We start from the raw sequence: 16931 nt of genomic DNA, 5'->3' as shown, positions 1-16931 counted from the left end.
GTAAGCCAGCAACATATGCATTATATATATACACAAAACATATGCATATATATATATATATATGTATATCTGTAATTTGAAGGCAAACATGATTCTGGAGGATTTTAATGGATGTGTTGTATGCAAGTACTGAGATACAATATGGTACTTTGCTTGCATTAGCCAGTCATTACTATGGTATTATATCCAGTTTTGACCTACATATTTAAAAAGGATTGTGTGAAACTTGAAGCAAATCCAAGAAACAGTCACAAAAACAATTACTGAGATAGTGGGGGAAAGGTTTATGATGAAAGTTGAGAAGTAGAACTCTTGGGCCTTGAAAAGACTGGTATTAAATATCAAATTTTTGAAGGGGAGAAAAACCAGTTATTTTCCATTTTACAGAAGCCTAAACAAGACCTTTCTTGGGCTCAGGCTTGTCCTGCAGCCAGAGAGGAGTGTGTGTCTGCACAAGGTGCTCTTGATTGGAAGATGGATTATGTACAGGGATGGGTGATGCAGGGAGAGGGTACGTGAAGAGGGGTGATTTGATTCAGCCACACTGCTCCCACGTCCATTGTCCTCAGTGTCATGCTGCCGTTTAGGGCCAGTCAAGTTCCAGCCATTCAGCAAGCTTTCCATGCCGTCCATGATCCAGCGCCACCTCTTTTCCCCACACATGTCCTATCTACTCTACTCTCCACATTTGCGCTCCCTGCACCATAAAAGCACAGTGCAAGCCCCCCTGCTGTGTGAATCCTCCCCACTCACTGCCTTTCTCCTCCTCCCCTTAATGAACTCTACCCCGCTGTGACTACTGATGGTACTGGACAACAAGCACGTTATTATGGCATTCTTTCATGTACTGAATGTCTCATGGATGTCTGGCTTATCTCTTGAGCCGGGTTCTAAGCTTCCTATGGAACAAGATCCTGCTCTACACCAAACTCAGATATATACAGTATAGAATATGAATTTAGAATATGCGTTTTTAGACTGAAGGAACATAAAAGATGGAATGGCTTTCCTTTTGGTTTGGATGATTCCTGCTTTAAAATGTTCAATGGCCAATGACTACATTAGGTAACCTTGAGAGAGGCTTTGCAGTTCTCTGAGATTGCATCAGTTATCCATTTCTGTTTTATGAGAGAGAAGCAATGTATGTCAGGGCTGACAAGAGACCGGCAGCGTGGCTTTCCTCTTTCCACTTGGAAGGCTTTGAAAATGTTCCTGAAGTTCTCTAAGTCTTACTATTTTCATCTTGGTATGTGGTTAATAAACCTACTTCCTAGAGAGCTTGTGAGGATTATAATGAGTTAGAGTGGGAAAGGCACATCATAATGCCAGGCATAAAGTAAGTCCTCAATAAATGGTCATTCTTATTATTATCCCAGCACCTCAATCCTTCCTTGCTATGGAGGTAGGCATTCTGGAAGGAACAATGTGCTGGAGGTCTTCCACTGATCTCTCCAGACATCTACTAAAATATACAGCTTCTGTCAGGCCAACTTTTCCACCCAGCTCCTGTTACGAGCTGAATTGTGTCCCTCCAAATTCATGTTTCAGTATGTGTCTTAACCCCCTGTGTCCCAGACTATGACTGTATTTGGATATAGGGCTTTTAAAAGGTGATTAAAATAAAAGGGGTCTCGTAGGTGGGCCCTGATGCAGTATGACCGGTGTCCTTATAAGAGGAGACTATAAAGAAAGACCAAAGGAAAGACCAGGGGAAGACAGAGGGAGAAGATGGTCCTCTGCAAGGCAAGGGAGAGATTTCAGAATGAAACCGACCCTGCTGAAACCTTGATCTTATACTATGAGCCTCCACAACTGAGGAAATAAAGGACCGTTTAAGCTCCCTAATGGCACCCCACTCCAGTACTCTTGCCTGGAAAATCCCATGCACGGAGGAGCCTGGCAGGCTGCAGTCCACCGGGTTGCTCAGAGTCGGATACGACTGAGCAACTTCACTTTCACTTTTCACTTTTACGCATTGGAGAAGGAAATGGCAACCCATTCCAGTGTTCTTGCCTGGAGAATCCCAGGGACGGGGGAACCCGGGGGATGCCGTCTATGGGGTCGCCCAGAGTCGGACACGACTGAAGCGACTTAGCAGCAGCAGCAGCAGCCTGTGGTACTAGGTGGCAGACCCAGTAAACCAATATAGCGCCCCCTTTAGGTTGTAGGAGTCACTGTTTCCTTGCCTCTTTAGGCCTCGGGGTGGTAGACTCTCCTTGCTTTTGCTAGTCCTGGGATATTGCACTCCTCATTCTCTATGGGTTTCCTGTGACTCACCTAGAACTTTGAAAATGATCCATTTATTAAATTACCCATTAAATTAATTTTTATCCACTAAGGGGATTTTGATGTATAGATACAATAACTTAGCTATCCAGGATGAGGCTCTGGGATTTTACCACAAGCTTTAAGAACTTCCCTGGTGGCTTGGATGGTAAAGAATCCACCTGTAATGCAGGAGACCTGGATTCGATCCCTGGGTTGGGAAGATCCCCTGGAGAAGGAAATGGCAGCCCACTCCAGTATTCTTGCCTGGAAAATTCCATTCCCAGAGGAGCTAGGTGGGTTACAGTCCACAGGGTCACAAAGAGTCCGACATGACTGAACAACTCACACTTTCACTTTTCACTTCATAATGATGAGGATTAGGGTTTAGGGACAAATTTAAATGGGGCCTAAGCAGCCCCTAATTGTTAAGTTCACAAAAACCCGTCCTCTTCTCTGGGGGCAATCAGTATGCTTATGTGGAAAGGACTAAAAGTAAGATCTTTTCTACAATGTTGGCCTTATGTCCTGTAATTTGATTTTATATGACTTGCCCCAGTGTTTCTTATCCCAGAAACGAGAAATTGAAATGTTGATCTCTATATATTCATATATCTATATGGTCATGAAGTTGGGGTGTAGAGTGTATACTTGTAAAAATTTTCATATACTTCCATTTAAAAATAATTACAGACTAAAGAAATGTTTGAATAAAACTTCTGTTAGAAATGCTAAATAATCCTTAAAATGGACATTTAGTTACTAAGTATTCTTTCTTTATTCTTCAACATTTGTATTCATAGATATTTCCCTTAATTTTTCACTACTCTTTAGAATCCGCTGTTACTAAATACCCAGAGGAGGCCTCGGGGAAGGAAGAGAAGTGATATCAGTGTTTGAGGAAAGCCAGTCCTCCGAGTAGCCTCCTGCGGTATTCTATTTATCTTAAGGAAGACTTACATGGGTGTAAGCTGTGCTTTTCCAAGGCACTGCAGGGCACTTGAAGAGTGTGTGCTTCCTGAAATTTCTTGGCCTAAGTTCACAGTGGACTGCAGGGCTGGGGTGTCTACCTTCCTGAACTAGCCTAGACCAAACTGAGAACCCGGCCCTGGGTTGCAGAACCTGGCTCCCTGTTCAGAATTGTTGGTGCTGCGGCAGCAAAGTGTGGACTGCCAGCTGTGCACAGTGGGGTGGGGGGCCCTAGGCTGCCGGGCCTCCATTGCAAACCGTGCAACCCAATGCAGAATGAAAGGATCTTGTCAAATGAGCAGGTGACCTGGTAAGCCTCTTGCACCACAAGAAGCACAATCAAAGTGGGCATGATTGGTGAGGAAGGGCAAAGGTGCCAAGTGCAGTGAGAGCCGGCTTTCCTTTAGGCTGGGCACCAGCTGCATGCGTGCTGGGCGTTAACACCGTGCTAGCTGTTCAGAGGCACTTGTTTGTTGCTGCTGTTTAATTGCTTCTGTTGTGTCCAACTCCGTGTGACCCCATGGACTGTAGCCCACCAGGCTTCTCTGTCCATGGGATTCTCCAGGCAAGAATACTGGAGTGGGTTGCCGTGCCCTCCTCCGGGGGATCCTCTCAACCCAGGGATTGAACCCTGGCCTCCTGCACTGCAGGCAGATTCTTTGCTGTCTGAGCCACCAGGGAAGTCCTCAGAGGCACTTGGGGTCACTCAAAAGGCATGCAGGAAAAACATGCTGGAGAGTTTGGATAGTTTGAATTCTAGAAAACAGTTACCTAAATCCATAAGCATTTAGGTTATGATCACATAAATCAAATAATAGAGTTTAAGCCATCAACAACTTTTGACACGTTTCTCTTGTTTTTTTGTTTTCATTATACTCACTTTAATTGTTTGTTCTTTTCTTTGGATAAAATACTTACCGCAGTTTGGAAGCCGTTTACCAACAAAAAGTTCACGAATTTTACCACCTCCATGGCTGTGTCCATAGAATAAGTGATAAAGACTTTCCCTAAAGAGAGATTTTTGTCAATTATTAGAAACTAGTCAAATCATTCCACTCTAAACAACACTTGCAAATCGTATGCAGTGTCTTTCGGCCTTCTAGAAAAGTGTAGGGACTCCTCAGAATGAGGGGGGGGGGTGGTCTAAGGGCTTATAGCTGCAGCAGGGTGAACTGTCCTCAAGACATAGATCTGCAGGCCCAAAGAGGCAGGGGGTCCGTCCCAGGGTGTGCAGACTGCTCAGGGTGCATCAGAGAGAGTGCTGGCAAGCTGAGACAAGCAGAGAAGGTCTTCTGGAAAACCACATGATACATTAACAAAAAAAAAAATCCATCATCCAGAACCTGCAGGGCCTTAAGGTTAGGCCACCCCGGGTATATGAGACACACTTGGCACTGTGCCCAAGAAAATACTCTCACAGCAGGCCTGGAAGTTGAGCCCTGCTAAGAGGCCACCCAGCCGTGTCCTCTTTTGATCTCATGATGTGATGCTTTCTGCTACCCTGAACTTGATGAGAGCAAGTGAGGGGAGGGAGAAAGTGCTTCTCCACTGCCTCCTTCCCCTCACTACTTATTGGTCAGGGACTGGCCAGGAAGTTAAAGTAGACTAAAGTGCAGCTCAGAAATGTTATTAAGAACTTCAGTAGCTTGAAGCAGAGACCCTGCCTCTGGGCAGTCCAGCATCACTGACTCCCTTACTTGTCTGTGAGTCAGTCTAGAGCAGCAGATGGCATTGTGCCCACAAGCTTAACCCAGTCAGGATGAGAACCAGTGTTTTCCCAGGCTAATGTCTTGGGTAAATTATCTGGCTAGCGTGTTAACGTAGTAGATGAATAATCTCTCTCTGTTGGCATTTAGTCTGAAATCAGCTGGCTACATCTCAGGAAGCTCTGGGGCAGAGGGTGGAGAAGACAGTGGGGCCGGGTTGGCGAGAACCCACTTACTACGCTTGAAAGTGTTAGTTGCTCAGTCATGTCCAACTCTTTGCGACCCCATGCACTGTAGCACACCAGGCTCCTGTACTCATGGAATTCTCCAGGTAAGAGTACTGGAGGGAGTAGCCATTCCCTCCTCCAGGGGACCTAGGCTCTTGTTTTTGAAGCACCTCTCTCAAATGAGAGGATGTTCAGTGGTCATATCAACTCATTTAAGCAGCCAGGCATATTGATGGCACTCAATATATTTTCTTCTCGACACATACTATTCAACCAATTCCTCTGTATGAATTTTAGGACTCCCTTTATAGGTTATGGTAAAATTAATATGCTCTATACACTGATATCCAGACTATATCTCAACAGTATCCATTCTCCAGAAATGCTCAAAATTTAAATGTATAATATTTTAAGATTAAAACAAAATTTTTTAAATAAAAAACAATTGTCATAGAAATCTTTCAGAGCCTTAAATTACTAAAGAACATTGATTCCCCGGTTGGAATTAACAAATGCAAAGGGCTTAATTTTAAGTCTAGTTCAAAGCAGTGCCTAGATTTGTAAAGGGCTTATTAGAATTATGGCAAGCACAACAGAATATAACAATTTCATAACGGGTGACTGTTTTCTTAAGATTTCTGGAACTTACTGTCCTGACTGACCTTCATATGAGAACATTTTGGTGATATTTCAACATTTCTGGTTCTGGCTGCAAAATGTGGAAAAAGCATCATCACCTGACACTTAGTCGAATGTTTCTTTAAATAAAAGGCTTAGTTTGCATTTGGTTGTACAGCAGTATGGAGAATGTGAGACTGGTTTTTCCAAACACGATTGCTCATTCCTACAGGAAATGACCTCGTTCTTGAAGGCTGCTGCTAATTTATGGTGAGACACTAGGTCCCTGGCCAATACCACATGGACATCCAATCAATTTATCCAGGGACAAGTCCACTCAAGAGAATCATTTAGAAGAGGGAGAAAGCATGGGGGTTATTTGTTGTTGGAGTACAGTTGCAGAAAATCTAGTGGTAAGCACTTTGGGAGTATTGCAGGTAGTGTCAGAATCACTACAAACACACACAAAATCCTGGTTAGTTTTTAAACGAAAAGCAAAAGAGGACATTTCATTTCACTGTGTAGTATGTGAGAAATATCCAAGATTATAGATGAAGAATCATCAAGTACTCTCCAAGTGTAAGACGTGACCAAGAAGAAGGAAAAAACAACATTGCAAACAACTTACGCAATTCTTCTGGCAAATTGCTTGTTTTCAGAGTTCCTCTGGCTAGACGGTGACTCGGGGGTCTAGGGACAGCAGCTGGCGATGGAGCCTGGGGATCCTGTGGCCTCAACTCTGCAGGACAATCCAAGGACCCCTCAGGAGCACCACCTCTATTAGGTGCCTGGTTATACAGCTGGTCCCTGGAAAGGAATACATTCACAGTAAATGTTCATGTTGCATAAAGGCAAACCCTAGAGGGACAGAAAGCCTTTAATGGCTGTGGGTAATACCAGTGAGCTATCTTTCTGCCTCCATTTTTTTTCTGAGCCAGAAGGACAAAGGTTTGGTGTTTTTTTTTTTTTTTTTTTCTGCAGAGTTTTTGTCAATAAGCAGTTCAGCCAGCTGGCATTTGTAAGGGCCTGTGCTTGGGGTCAAAGAGGGGAGCAGGATTTGATTTCTGAATTTAAGGACTGTATAATGGGGAAGATAATTCTTATGTTCAGATCAGACAAGACCACCAACAAAACAAAGTAATATAATGGGTGACATAGAAGGTTTGATGTTTAGGCATTCAGATAAAAAGACAGGACTTTAAGCTCATAATAGATAACATTTGGGCTTCCCTGGTGGCTCAGACAATAAAGAATTTGCTTGCAATGCAGGAGGTACGGGTTCACTCCCTGGGTCTGGAAGATCCCCTGGAGAAGGGAATGGCTACCCACTCCAGTAATCTTGCCTGGAGAATTCCATGGACGGAACAGCCTGGTGGGCTATAGTCCATGGGGTCGCAAAGAGTCACAACTAACACAACAACAACAGATAACATTTATTGATGTATTAAAAGGTAGAAAAGACCATGTAGGTTTAAAAGTATCTGTGTTGTGGGGCCTCTTTGCTGGCCCAGTGGTTAAGACTCCTTGGTTCCACTCTAGGAGGTGCAGATTTGATCCCTGGTCCAGGAGCTAAAATTCTGCATGCTGCATGGCACAGCCAAAAAAAAAAAAAGTTATCTATGCTGCTAATAGTTCACAAATGAAAATCCAATTTTGAAGACCTACTAAAGACATTTCTACCATATTATCATATGGCGTCATTCTTATTATTTTGGTCACCAGTATTCCTATGAACAGTCTGCTGAGAAGAATGATCAGATGCACTCGTGTGAGATTTGGAAGGCAGAAGGACATGCGGGCCATGCTTCTGCCGCTTCTGTGGTTTCTGTTGCTAAGTGCTGCCATGGGATGCTGAGGAGGCCTCCCAGTGTTCCAGTACAGCTTCACAGTGTCAAGAGAAGGGCATGGGCATCGGTATTTCGCCAGTGCAGATCTTGTAGGCATGGAATGTTTCCAATAGCTGCGGTGGCAGCTTCCTGATTCTGGTTGGTGCTGGCAGCATGGCCTAGAATGGAGAGCCCTGTGGTGGCTTTCTGGCCCTCTGCCTCTCTGACCAGGCCAGAGGAAGCAGCCCCTCTGTTCCCCAGGTCTGTGATATTGCCCTGGGACCATTCCTGGAAGCCCAACCTAAAACCTCTAACCTCCAACGTCATAAGCACTCAATTCCTTATATTAAATCCTTTCTGTTTACAACAGCTAGAGTTGTTTCTGTTTTTGGTAACTGAATTCTAACTGCTAGGGGGACTAAAACTGTATCTATAATATTTTATTTCTTCAAAAAAATATGAAGTAAATGTGGCATTGTTAACATTTTTAAAAATCTAGGTAGCGGGAACAGGAATGTTACTTGTTATGTGTTTGCAATTGTTTTATGTTATAAATTTTAAAAAAGTTTTGAATGTAATATCTATGTGTATAAGCCTAGTTTTAGTGGATTATTGCTTTTGCTTTCATATTTTTACCCAAAAGAGTAATCAAAAAATTCTGAAAGTCCTATGTAACCAGATTTAAAATTATACAAAATCTCAACTATGCTATTAATAATATATTTCTAATTGTGGTGTTTGAGGAAGTTATTTTTATTTTATATTAATATAGTAAAAAATTTCTACACAATATGCCTTCATCTAATGGGGATCCAATTCCATATTCTTTTTGCATTAACTGCCTTTGTACCCAAAGTTACTTCAGTTCAGTTCAGTTCAGTCACTCAGTCGTGTCCGACTCTTTGTGACCCCATGAATTGCAGCACGCCAGGCCTCCCTGTCCATCACCATCTCCCGGAGTTCACTCAGACTCACATCCATCGAGTCCGTGATGCCATCCAGCCATCTCATCCTCTGTCGTCCCCTTCTCCTCCTGCCCCCAATCCCTCCCAGCATCAGATTCTTTTCCAGTGAATCAACTCTTCTCATGCGGTGGCCAAAGTACTGGTGTTTCAGCTTCAGCATCATTCCTTCCAAAGAAATCCCAGGGCTGATCTCCTTCAGAATGGACTGGTTGGATCTCCTTGCAGTCCAAGGGACTCTCAAGAGTCTTCTCCAATACCACAGTTCAAAAGCATCAATTCTTCGGTGCTCAGCCTTCTTCACAGTCCAACTCTCACATCCATACATGACCACAGGAAAAACCATAGCCTTGACTAGACGGACCTTAGTCGGCAAAGCAATGTCTCTAATTTTGAATATACCATTTAGGTTGGTCATAACTTTTCTTCCAAGGAGTAAGCGTCTTTTAATTTCATGGCTGCAGTCACCATCTGCAGTGATTTTGGAGCCCAAAAAAATAAAGTCTGACACTGTTTCTACTGTTTCCCCATCTATTTCCCATGAAGTGATGGGACTGGATACCATGATCTTCGTTTTCTCAATGTTGAAAAAAAGTTACTTAGTTGTATACAAAAGATGATTGCTCATTTGACAAAGCTTCCCAGGTGGCGCTAGTGGTAAAGAACGTGCCTGCCAAGGCAGGAGACCTAAGAGACACGGTTGATTCCTAGGTTGGGAAGAGCATGGTACCTTGGAGAAGGGCATGGTAACCCACTCCAATATTCTTGCCTGGAGAATCCCATGGACAGAGCAGCCTGGAGGGCTATAGTCCATACGGTCACAAAGAGTCAGATATGACTGAAGCGACTTCATGCATGCATGCTCATTTGACAAAGAAATCTTAGGGCCTTGATACTATTAAAAAAAAACTTTTATATATAAACAATATCATGGAGAGTAATGACCGAGTAATCTTTCTGTATTAAGGTTCTCCTTCCAAAGATCAGTAAGAAGAGAATTAATCTCATTACCTGAACTTACTTTTCATTATCTTAAAATGATAAATCCTTGGAGACCATAGCAAGCTTTAATTGATGTTATGAAAGTGATTGCTCTGTACTATTTACAATAAATAAATCCAAAATTATTTCAAAATAAAAGTTCACTTTAAAAATTACTATTGCCTCTCCTATTCAACACTACACATAGAGATGCTCAAATTTTGTTTTCTTGAAATTTTAGATTGCTTTCTGCAAGAGTGCTGATCTGACTATAAAATCATTACTTAATTCCATTACTTAAATTCCATTCTATTTTGTTTGTAAAAAAAAAAATAAGGCATCTGTCTGCAAAGAAAATCTGAGGGTTGTTGGCTTTTGAGTGAAGAGCACCTTATTTGCCATTGTAAATAGAGTAGGCTCTTTTTTCAATACACTTTTTGAGCTGATTACCTATTTCTCCATTTCTGAAAAAAATTGCTTCAATAAGAGGTTCATATCTCATTCCGTTCTCAAAATGGAATATAGATTTACTTTGAGTGATAGATAAAAGTTGTGCTTGAGCAAGAGCAAATGTTTTATCTACTCTCTTTCCAATTTTGTCATAAATTAGGAAGCTCCATTTACATGAGGTTTCCCTGTATATTTTAGATCTATAAATGAAGAGAAAAAAAAAAACTTGAGGAGTCAAAAAAGAACAATGAAGAGAAATATGATTAAAAGATTAGACAATAAAAGTCAAGAAAAGCCAAAATTATTTTTCTAGAAGAAATATTGGAAAGACCTAATAATGGTGTTAAACATGAGTGAATGTTTTATTACAAAATAACAGTTGTTTTAAATTTCTGTTGAGAACCAACTGAATTCAAAATTTCAAAGTAAGAAATGGACTTAAACAGATGTAGAGACTAGGGATATAAAAAAAGAATTTTGTAGCCTTGGAAGTCAGTCATAGTGAAAATGAAAACCTATTTCTTGATTCAAAAGGCCAAGAGATCTGGAAGTAAAAGCAGGTGTGACTTAGCATCTTAAGAGCCTTTCCTTCAAGGGTTTCATGTGTCTGGTGAACAGATTCTTATCACACAGCTTCCGTTTCCTCCTGACCTGAAAAGTCTATGTGGGGTGTTCAACTGTGAGACTTGGTCACCAGCCTGTGTGGCAAAGGAATAGAGTTCTGATACATATTGATTGCATTGGCGTCATTCTTTTTCACGTTAAAACTGTCTGAAATTTGGCCCCATGAGTTGTACTTACTGATACCTGGGGAGACCTGGGGGAGAGTAGTTTCTCTGTGGAGGCCTCTCTTCTTGGTCCCAGGAGCTGGGAAAACTCAGGATGACCTTCTGCACAGGGTGCAGGCCTCTCACATGGGCTCCAGGTGGGTCCTGCCCAGGTAGAGCTGGCTGGATCACTTGCTGGTAGGCTGCTCGAGGGTAATCATGGCCATCTGTAGGTGAAGACAGCAAAGAGAACAGGGAAGACTGTGGCTCCTTTGCATGAAAGCAGAGGTAAGCTCAGTGCAAATTTTTGTCTTTATACCAACTGAGGGCTCTATATATCATTTACCACCTCGGAGATGTTTGCCACATTTCTGTACTATTATTTACTTGATAGTTTTTGTTAAACTGAGTCACTGTCTTTATTGTTTTCCTAAACAAAAACACCTGTGAAATGATGAGTTTAATGTTTAAGCATCATTTAAATAAGATGCTTAAAACAATCCAAACTGAGCTGATTCCAGCCCCACAGCTGATAAGGACCAGGATTTGGAGGGTATCTTTAAGAATGGGGAGGTAGGACCACAGAGAACCCTTTGGTCTAGGATGAGCTATACCACCAGGTTTTGCTGTTACAGCCTTCCTGGGTCAGGTCACTTACATTCCAAGGGGTCCAGGTCACCACTATTCCTAACATAATTCCCCAAGTTTTAAAACCTAAGGTTAGGAGAAATTATCCTCATGATAGCTACAGAATCACTACTTGCTCATTTCCTTCCCTGGACATACCTCCCCTCCACATACATACACCAGTCCCTCTTTGCTGCTGTTCAGTTGTTAAGTCATGTCTGACTCTTTGTGACCCCATGGACTGTAGCATGCCAGGCTCCTCTGTCCTCTACTGTCTCCCAGAGTTTGCTCAGATTCATGCCCATTGAGTCAGTGATGTTATCTACCAACTCATCCTCTGCTGCCCCCTTCTCCTTTCTCCTTCAGTCTTTCCCAGCATCAGGGTCTTTTCCAATGAGTTGGTTCTTCGCATCAGGTGGCCAAAGTATTGGAACTTCAGCCTCAGTATCAGTGCTTCCAATGAATATTCAGGATTGATTTCCTTTAAGATTGACTGGTTTGATCTCCTTGCAGTCCAGTTCAGTTCAGTTCAGTCGCTCAGTCGTGTCCGACTCTTTGCGACCCCATGAAGCGCAGCATGCCAGGCCTCCCTGCCTATCACCAACTCCCAGAGTTTACCCAAACTCATGTCCATTGAGTCAGTGATGCCATTTAACCATCTCATCCTCTGTTGTCCCCTTTACCTCCTGCTTTCAATCTTTCCCAACATCAGGGGCTTTTCAAATGAGTCAGCACTTCACATCAGGTGGCCAAAATACTGGAGTTTCAGCTTTAACATCAGTCCTTACAATGAACACGCAGGACTGATTTCCCTTAGGATGGACTGGTTGGATCTCCTTGCAGTCCAAGGGACTCTCAAGAATCTTCTCCAACACCACAGTTTAAAAGCATCAATTCTTTGGTGCTCAGCCCTCTTTATAGTCCAACTCTCACATCCATACATGACCACTGGAAAAACCATAGCCTTGACTAGACAGACCTTTGTTGGCAAAGTAATGTCTCTGCTTTTTAATATACTGTCCCGGTTGGTCATAACTTTTCTTCCAAGGAGTAAGCGTCTTTTAATTTCATGGCTGCAATCACCATCTGCAGTGATTTTGGAGCTCCAAATATAAAGTCAGCCACTGTTTCCTCTGTTTCCCCATCTATTTGCCATGAAGTGATGGGACTGGATGCCATGGTCTTAGTTTTCTGAAAGTTGAGCTTTAAGCCAACTTTTTCACTCTCCTCTTTCACTTTTACCAAGAGGTTCTTTATTTCTTCTTCACTTTCTGTCATAAGGGTGGTGTCATTTGCATATCTGAGGTTTTTGATATTTCTCCTGGCAATTTTGATTCCAGCTTGTGCTTCATCCAGCCCAGTGTTTCTCATGATATACTCTGCATATAAGGGACCCTCAAGAGTCTCCTCCAGCACCACAGATTGAAAGCATCAGTTCTTCAGCACTCAGCCTTCTTTGTGATCCAACTCTCACATCGGTATGAGACTTCTGGAAAAACCATAGCTTTGACTAGATGGACCTTGGTTGGCAAAGCGATGTCTCTGCTTTTTAATGTGCTGTCTATGTTTGTCATAGCTTTCCTTCCAAGGAGCAGTGTCTTTTAATTTCATGACTATTATGACCAGTGCAATGATTTTGGAGCCCAAGGGGGAAAAAAATATGTCACTGCTTTCAATTTTTCCCCTTCTATTTGCCACAAAGTTATGGGAATGGATGCCATGATACTTGTTTTTTGAATGTTGAGTTTCAAGTCAGCTTTTTCAATCCCTCTTAGGAAGAAGTAAATGAATGAAAACTTGGCTCATATCCCTGGGAAGTAGCCAAGCAGTTGGCAACACCTCACAACTGTGTCAGTCCTCTCTTGCTAAAGGCCATGTGCACTTGGGGCCAGGCAGTTAGAAGAGGGCAGGTCTTCAAGCAAAGCCAGTCTTCACATCAACTTACATGAATTTCTAACCTGGGAGAAAGTTAGCCCCAGCCAGGCCCAAGAGTAACAGAATCCCAAAGGATTAAAGGCAACCAGGCTGACCCAGGGCGAGAAGAGAAGTGAGGGCCAGAGGAGGGTAGCAAGGAACCCAGGAAGGGTGGGAGAGGAAGGCTCTGAGGGAACTGTCCAGATCCAATGGGGCCTGAGTGTGGGAAGTCTGAGAGGCTGAATGCATGTTGGGGTGAGCTCAGCCTGTAGAAGGATTGGAGAGAGGCATGTATAACCCTGCAAAAAGAGCCATGTGGATCCCCTCCGAGCACGTCCTGGGGATCCAAGTATTGCCACCTCTGCCCAAGTAAGAACTTGGATGATCAAGCAGGCATAGCTAGTTAGGGCAAGAAGGAACCTTGATATTCAAAAGATTGTTACTGGTCTTTATTCTTCTCCTGATTACAAAAGTGATAACCAATTTGCCTGTCGTGTAGGTAGGATACTTGCAGGGAAATAGGGTAAAACAAAACTTGCAAGTGAGAAATAACAGAAGAAGCAGATCGGCAGCACCAGGGTGTGGAGGGTGAGGATGTGGTTAAGATTTTTATTGGTTTGCTAAGTAGCCAAGAACTGTCTAGAGGAATATGGCCTCAAGTACAGAAGACTAATAATATGTGTGTTCATTAGTGTGGCCACTACCGGGTCCGCACTGTGTGGGCTCAGGAAACGTGACTGGTGACCCTGGAAATGTGCCCCAGCCAGTCTTTCAAGCTTGGTCAGATTCCCTGGACTTAGTCTATTGTCTGCTTTGACCCATGACACCAGGTCATGCCTCCTCTGGCAAAACTGACCACATCCCTCTGAACACAGCTTGTCTTGTGGCCCTGACCATGACCCTTGCTCTGCTCTTGCTTAGGCCTGGTCATGATATTTGGGGCTTAAGGAAGGGGAAGAGGATAAAAGGATCTGCCTGGGCCTACCCGCTGGCTGACAAAGACCAGGACTTGGATGGCATCTCTAAGAATGGGGAGACAGGACCACAGAGACCCCTATGATCTAGAACAAGATAAAACAAGGTTTTGTTTTTATGGCCACCCTGGGTCAGGTCAGATAAGTTCCAAGGGGTCCACCTCACCAGCTGGAGTTTCAGGGCTATAGGCCTGGTCTCTCTTGCTGCTCTTTGCCCCAGTCGTTGTTCAGTCACTAAGTCTTGTCTGACTCTTTGAGACCCCATGGACTATAGCCCTCCAGGCTTCTCTGTCCCCAGGATTTCCCAGACAAGAATACTGCACTGGGTTGCCATTCCCTTCTCCAGGGGACTTCCTGACCTAGGGATTGAACCCATGTCTCCTGCATTGGCAGGCGGATTCTTCACCACTGAGCCACCAGGAAAGGCCCTTTCCCAGCTAGAACAGAGCAAAAAGTGCCAATGCCATCAGGTCATTAGGCAAGGGCTAGCCATGTTTTTGGAGAAGGCAGTGGCAACTCACTCCAGTGTTCTTGCCTGGAGAATCCCATGGATGGAGGAGCCTGGTGGGCTGCAGTCCATGGGGTCACTAGGAATCGGACTAGACTGAGCAACTTCACTTTCACTTTTCACTTTCATGCATTGGAGAAGGAAATGGCAACCCACTCCGGTGTTCTTGCCTGGAGAATCCCAGGGACAGGGGAGCCTGGTGGGCTGCCATCTATGGGGTCACACAGAGTTGGACACGACTGAAGCAACTTAGCAGCAGCAGCCATGTTTTTAGGTGAGTCTTGTATGGATAGACCCTTTACAAAGCTAGCTATAGATAGAGCCCTTCAGAGATTTCCTATTGCATTTAAAATCCACCTTGATAGGCAAAACACTCTCCGACATAAATCACAGCAGGATCCTCTATGATCCACCTCCCAGAATTCTGGAAATAAAAGCAAAAATAAACAAATGGGATCTAATTAAAATTAAAGGCTTCTGCACAACAAAGGAAAATATAAGCAAGGTGAAAAACAGCCTTCTGAATGGGAGAAAATAATAGCAAATGAAACAACTGACAAACAACTAATCTCAAAAATATACAAGCAACTCAATTCCAGAAAAATAAACGACCCAATCAAAAAATGGGCCAAAGAACTAAATAGACATTTCCCCAAAGAAGACATACTGATGGCTAACAAACACATGAGAAGATGCTCAACATCACTTATTATTAGAGAAATGCAAATCAAAACCACAATGAGATACCACTTCACACCAGTCAGAATGTTTGCGATCCAAAAATCTGCAAGCAATAAATGCTGGAGAGCGTGTGAAGAAAAGGGAACCCTCCTACACTGTTGGTGGGAATGCAAACTAGTACAGCCACTATGGAGAACAGTGTGGAGATTCCTTAAAAAAATTGCAAATAGAACTGCCATATGACCCAGCAATCCCACTGCTGGGCATACACACCGAGGAAACCAGAATTGAAAGAGACACATGTACCCCAATGTTCATCGCAGCACTGTTTATACTAGCCAGGACATGGAAGCAACCTAGATGTCCATCAGCAGATGAATGGATAAGAAAGCTGTGGTACATATACACAATGGAGTATTACTCAGCCGTTAAAAAGAATACATTTGAATCAGTTCTGATGAGATGGATGAAACTGGAGCCGATTATACAGAGTGAAGTAAGCCAGAAAGAAAAACACCAATACAGTATACTAACACATATATATGGAATTTAGAAAGATGGCAATGATGACCCTGTATGCAAGACAGCAAAAAAGACACAGATGTGTATAGCGAACTTTTGGACTCAGAGGGAGAGGGAGAGGGTGGGATGATTTGGGAGAATGGCATTGAAACATGTATACTATCATGTAAGAATCGAATCACCAGTCTATGTCCGATGCAGGATACAGCATGCTTGGGGCTGGTGCATGGGGATGACCCAGAGGGATGTTGTGGGGAGGGAGGTGGGAGGGGGGTTCATGTTTGGGATCGCATGTACACCCGTGGTGGATTCATGCCAATGTATGGCAAAACCAATACAGTATTTTAAAGTAAAATAAAGTAAAAATAAATAAATAAATAAATAAAAATAAACTCAAGGCCTGATCCAAAAAAAAAAATTGCACACATGTGCACACACACACACACACACACACACAATACCCTAGGAATAAACCGGACCAAGAAAGTGAAAGGCTTTTATGCTGAGAACTATAAAACATTAACAAAGAAAATAAAAAGAGATTTCAATAAGTGCAAAAATAAAATAAAATAAAATAAAATCCACCTTGCATGAATGGGCTCCCTGACCTTCTTGATTTTATCTCCTACTATACTCTCAAAAGTCCAGCAAGCCCTAGCTACCCTGGCTGTCTTTCTTCATCTTGAACGCCAAGCTGGTCCCCACCTCTGGGAGCCTGAGTCTGCCATCCCCTCTGCTCAGAGGGTTTTGCCCTGTATCTTTACAGATCAACTTCTTGACATTCAGGGCTCAGCTCAGATATCATCTGTTCACCAGTTACTTATCCCATCTCATCACTTTACTTTCTTCCTAGCACTTTTCACGTTTGTGTAAGTAAGCATGACTCCTACTTGTCAACTTCTTGCCTGCCTTGCCTACTAGACTCTAAGCTTTG

The 16931-nt window shown here is 43.1% G+C and overlaps 1 protein-coding gene across 11 annotated transcripts in view; it reads right to left on the bottom strand.

The window, feature by feature from the left end:
* TRAF3IP2 (TRAF3 interacting protein 2) overlaps window positions 1–16931 on the bottom strand; it is a 47374-nt gene that overhangs the window by 8836 nt on the left and 21607 nt on the right. For 6 of the 11 annotated variants that reach the window (XM_069598095.1, XM_069598104.1, XM_069598094.1 and 3 more), the window contains 3 exons: window positions 10806–10998; window positions 6414–6592; window positions 4153–4241 (listed from right to left, as the gene is read on the bottom strand). In XM_069598095.1, coding sequence (XP_069454196.1) covers window positions 4153–4241; window positions 6414–6592; window positions 10806–10998 — 461 coding nt within the window. The remainder of the gene's footprint in view (window positions 1–4152; window positions 4242–6413; window positions 6593–10805; window positions 10999–16931) is intronic. The other 5 variants (XM_069598098.1, XM_069598097.1, XM_069598103.1 and 2 more) reach the window with 1 other exon arrangement.

The sequence above is a fragment of the Ovis canadensis genome, chromosome 8, assembly GCF_042477335.2.
Source record: "Ovis canadensis isolate MfBH-ARS-UI-01 breed Bighorn chromosome 8, ARS-UI_OviCan_v2, whole genome shotgun sequence".
NCBI classification, from domain to species: domain Eukaryota; kingdom Metazoa; phylum Chordata; class Mammalia; order Artiodactyla; family Bovidae; genus Ovis; species Ovis canadensis.
The sequence above is the reverse complement of the archived record's forward strand: the minus strand, read 5'-3'. Positions and strand labels throughout refer to the sequence as shown.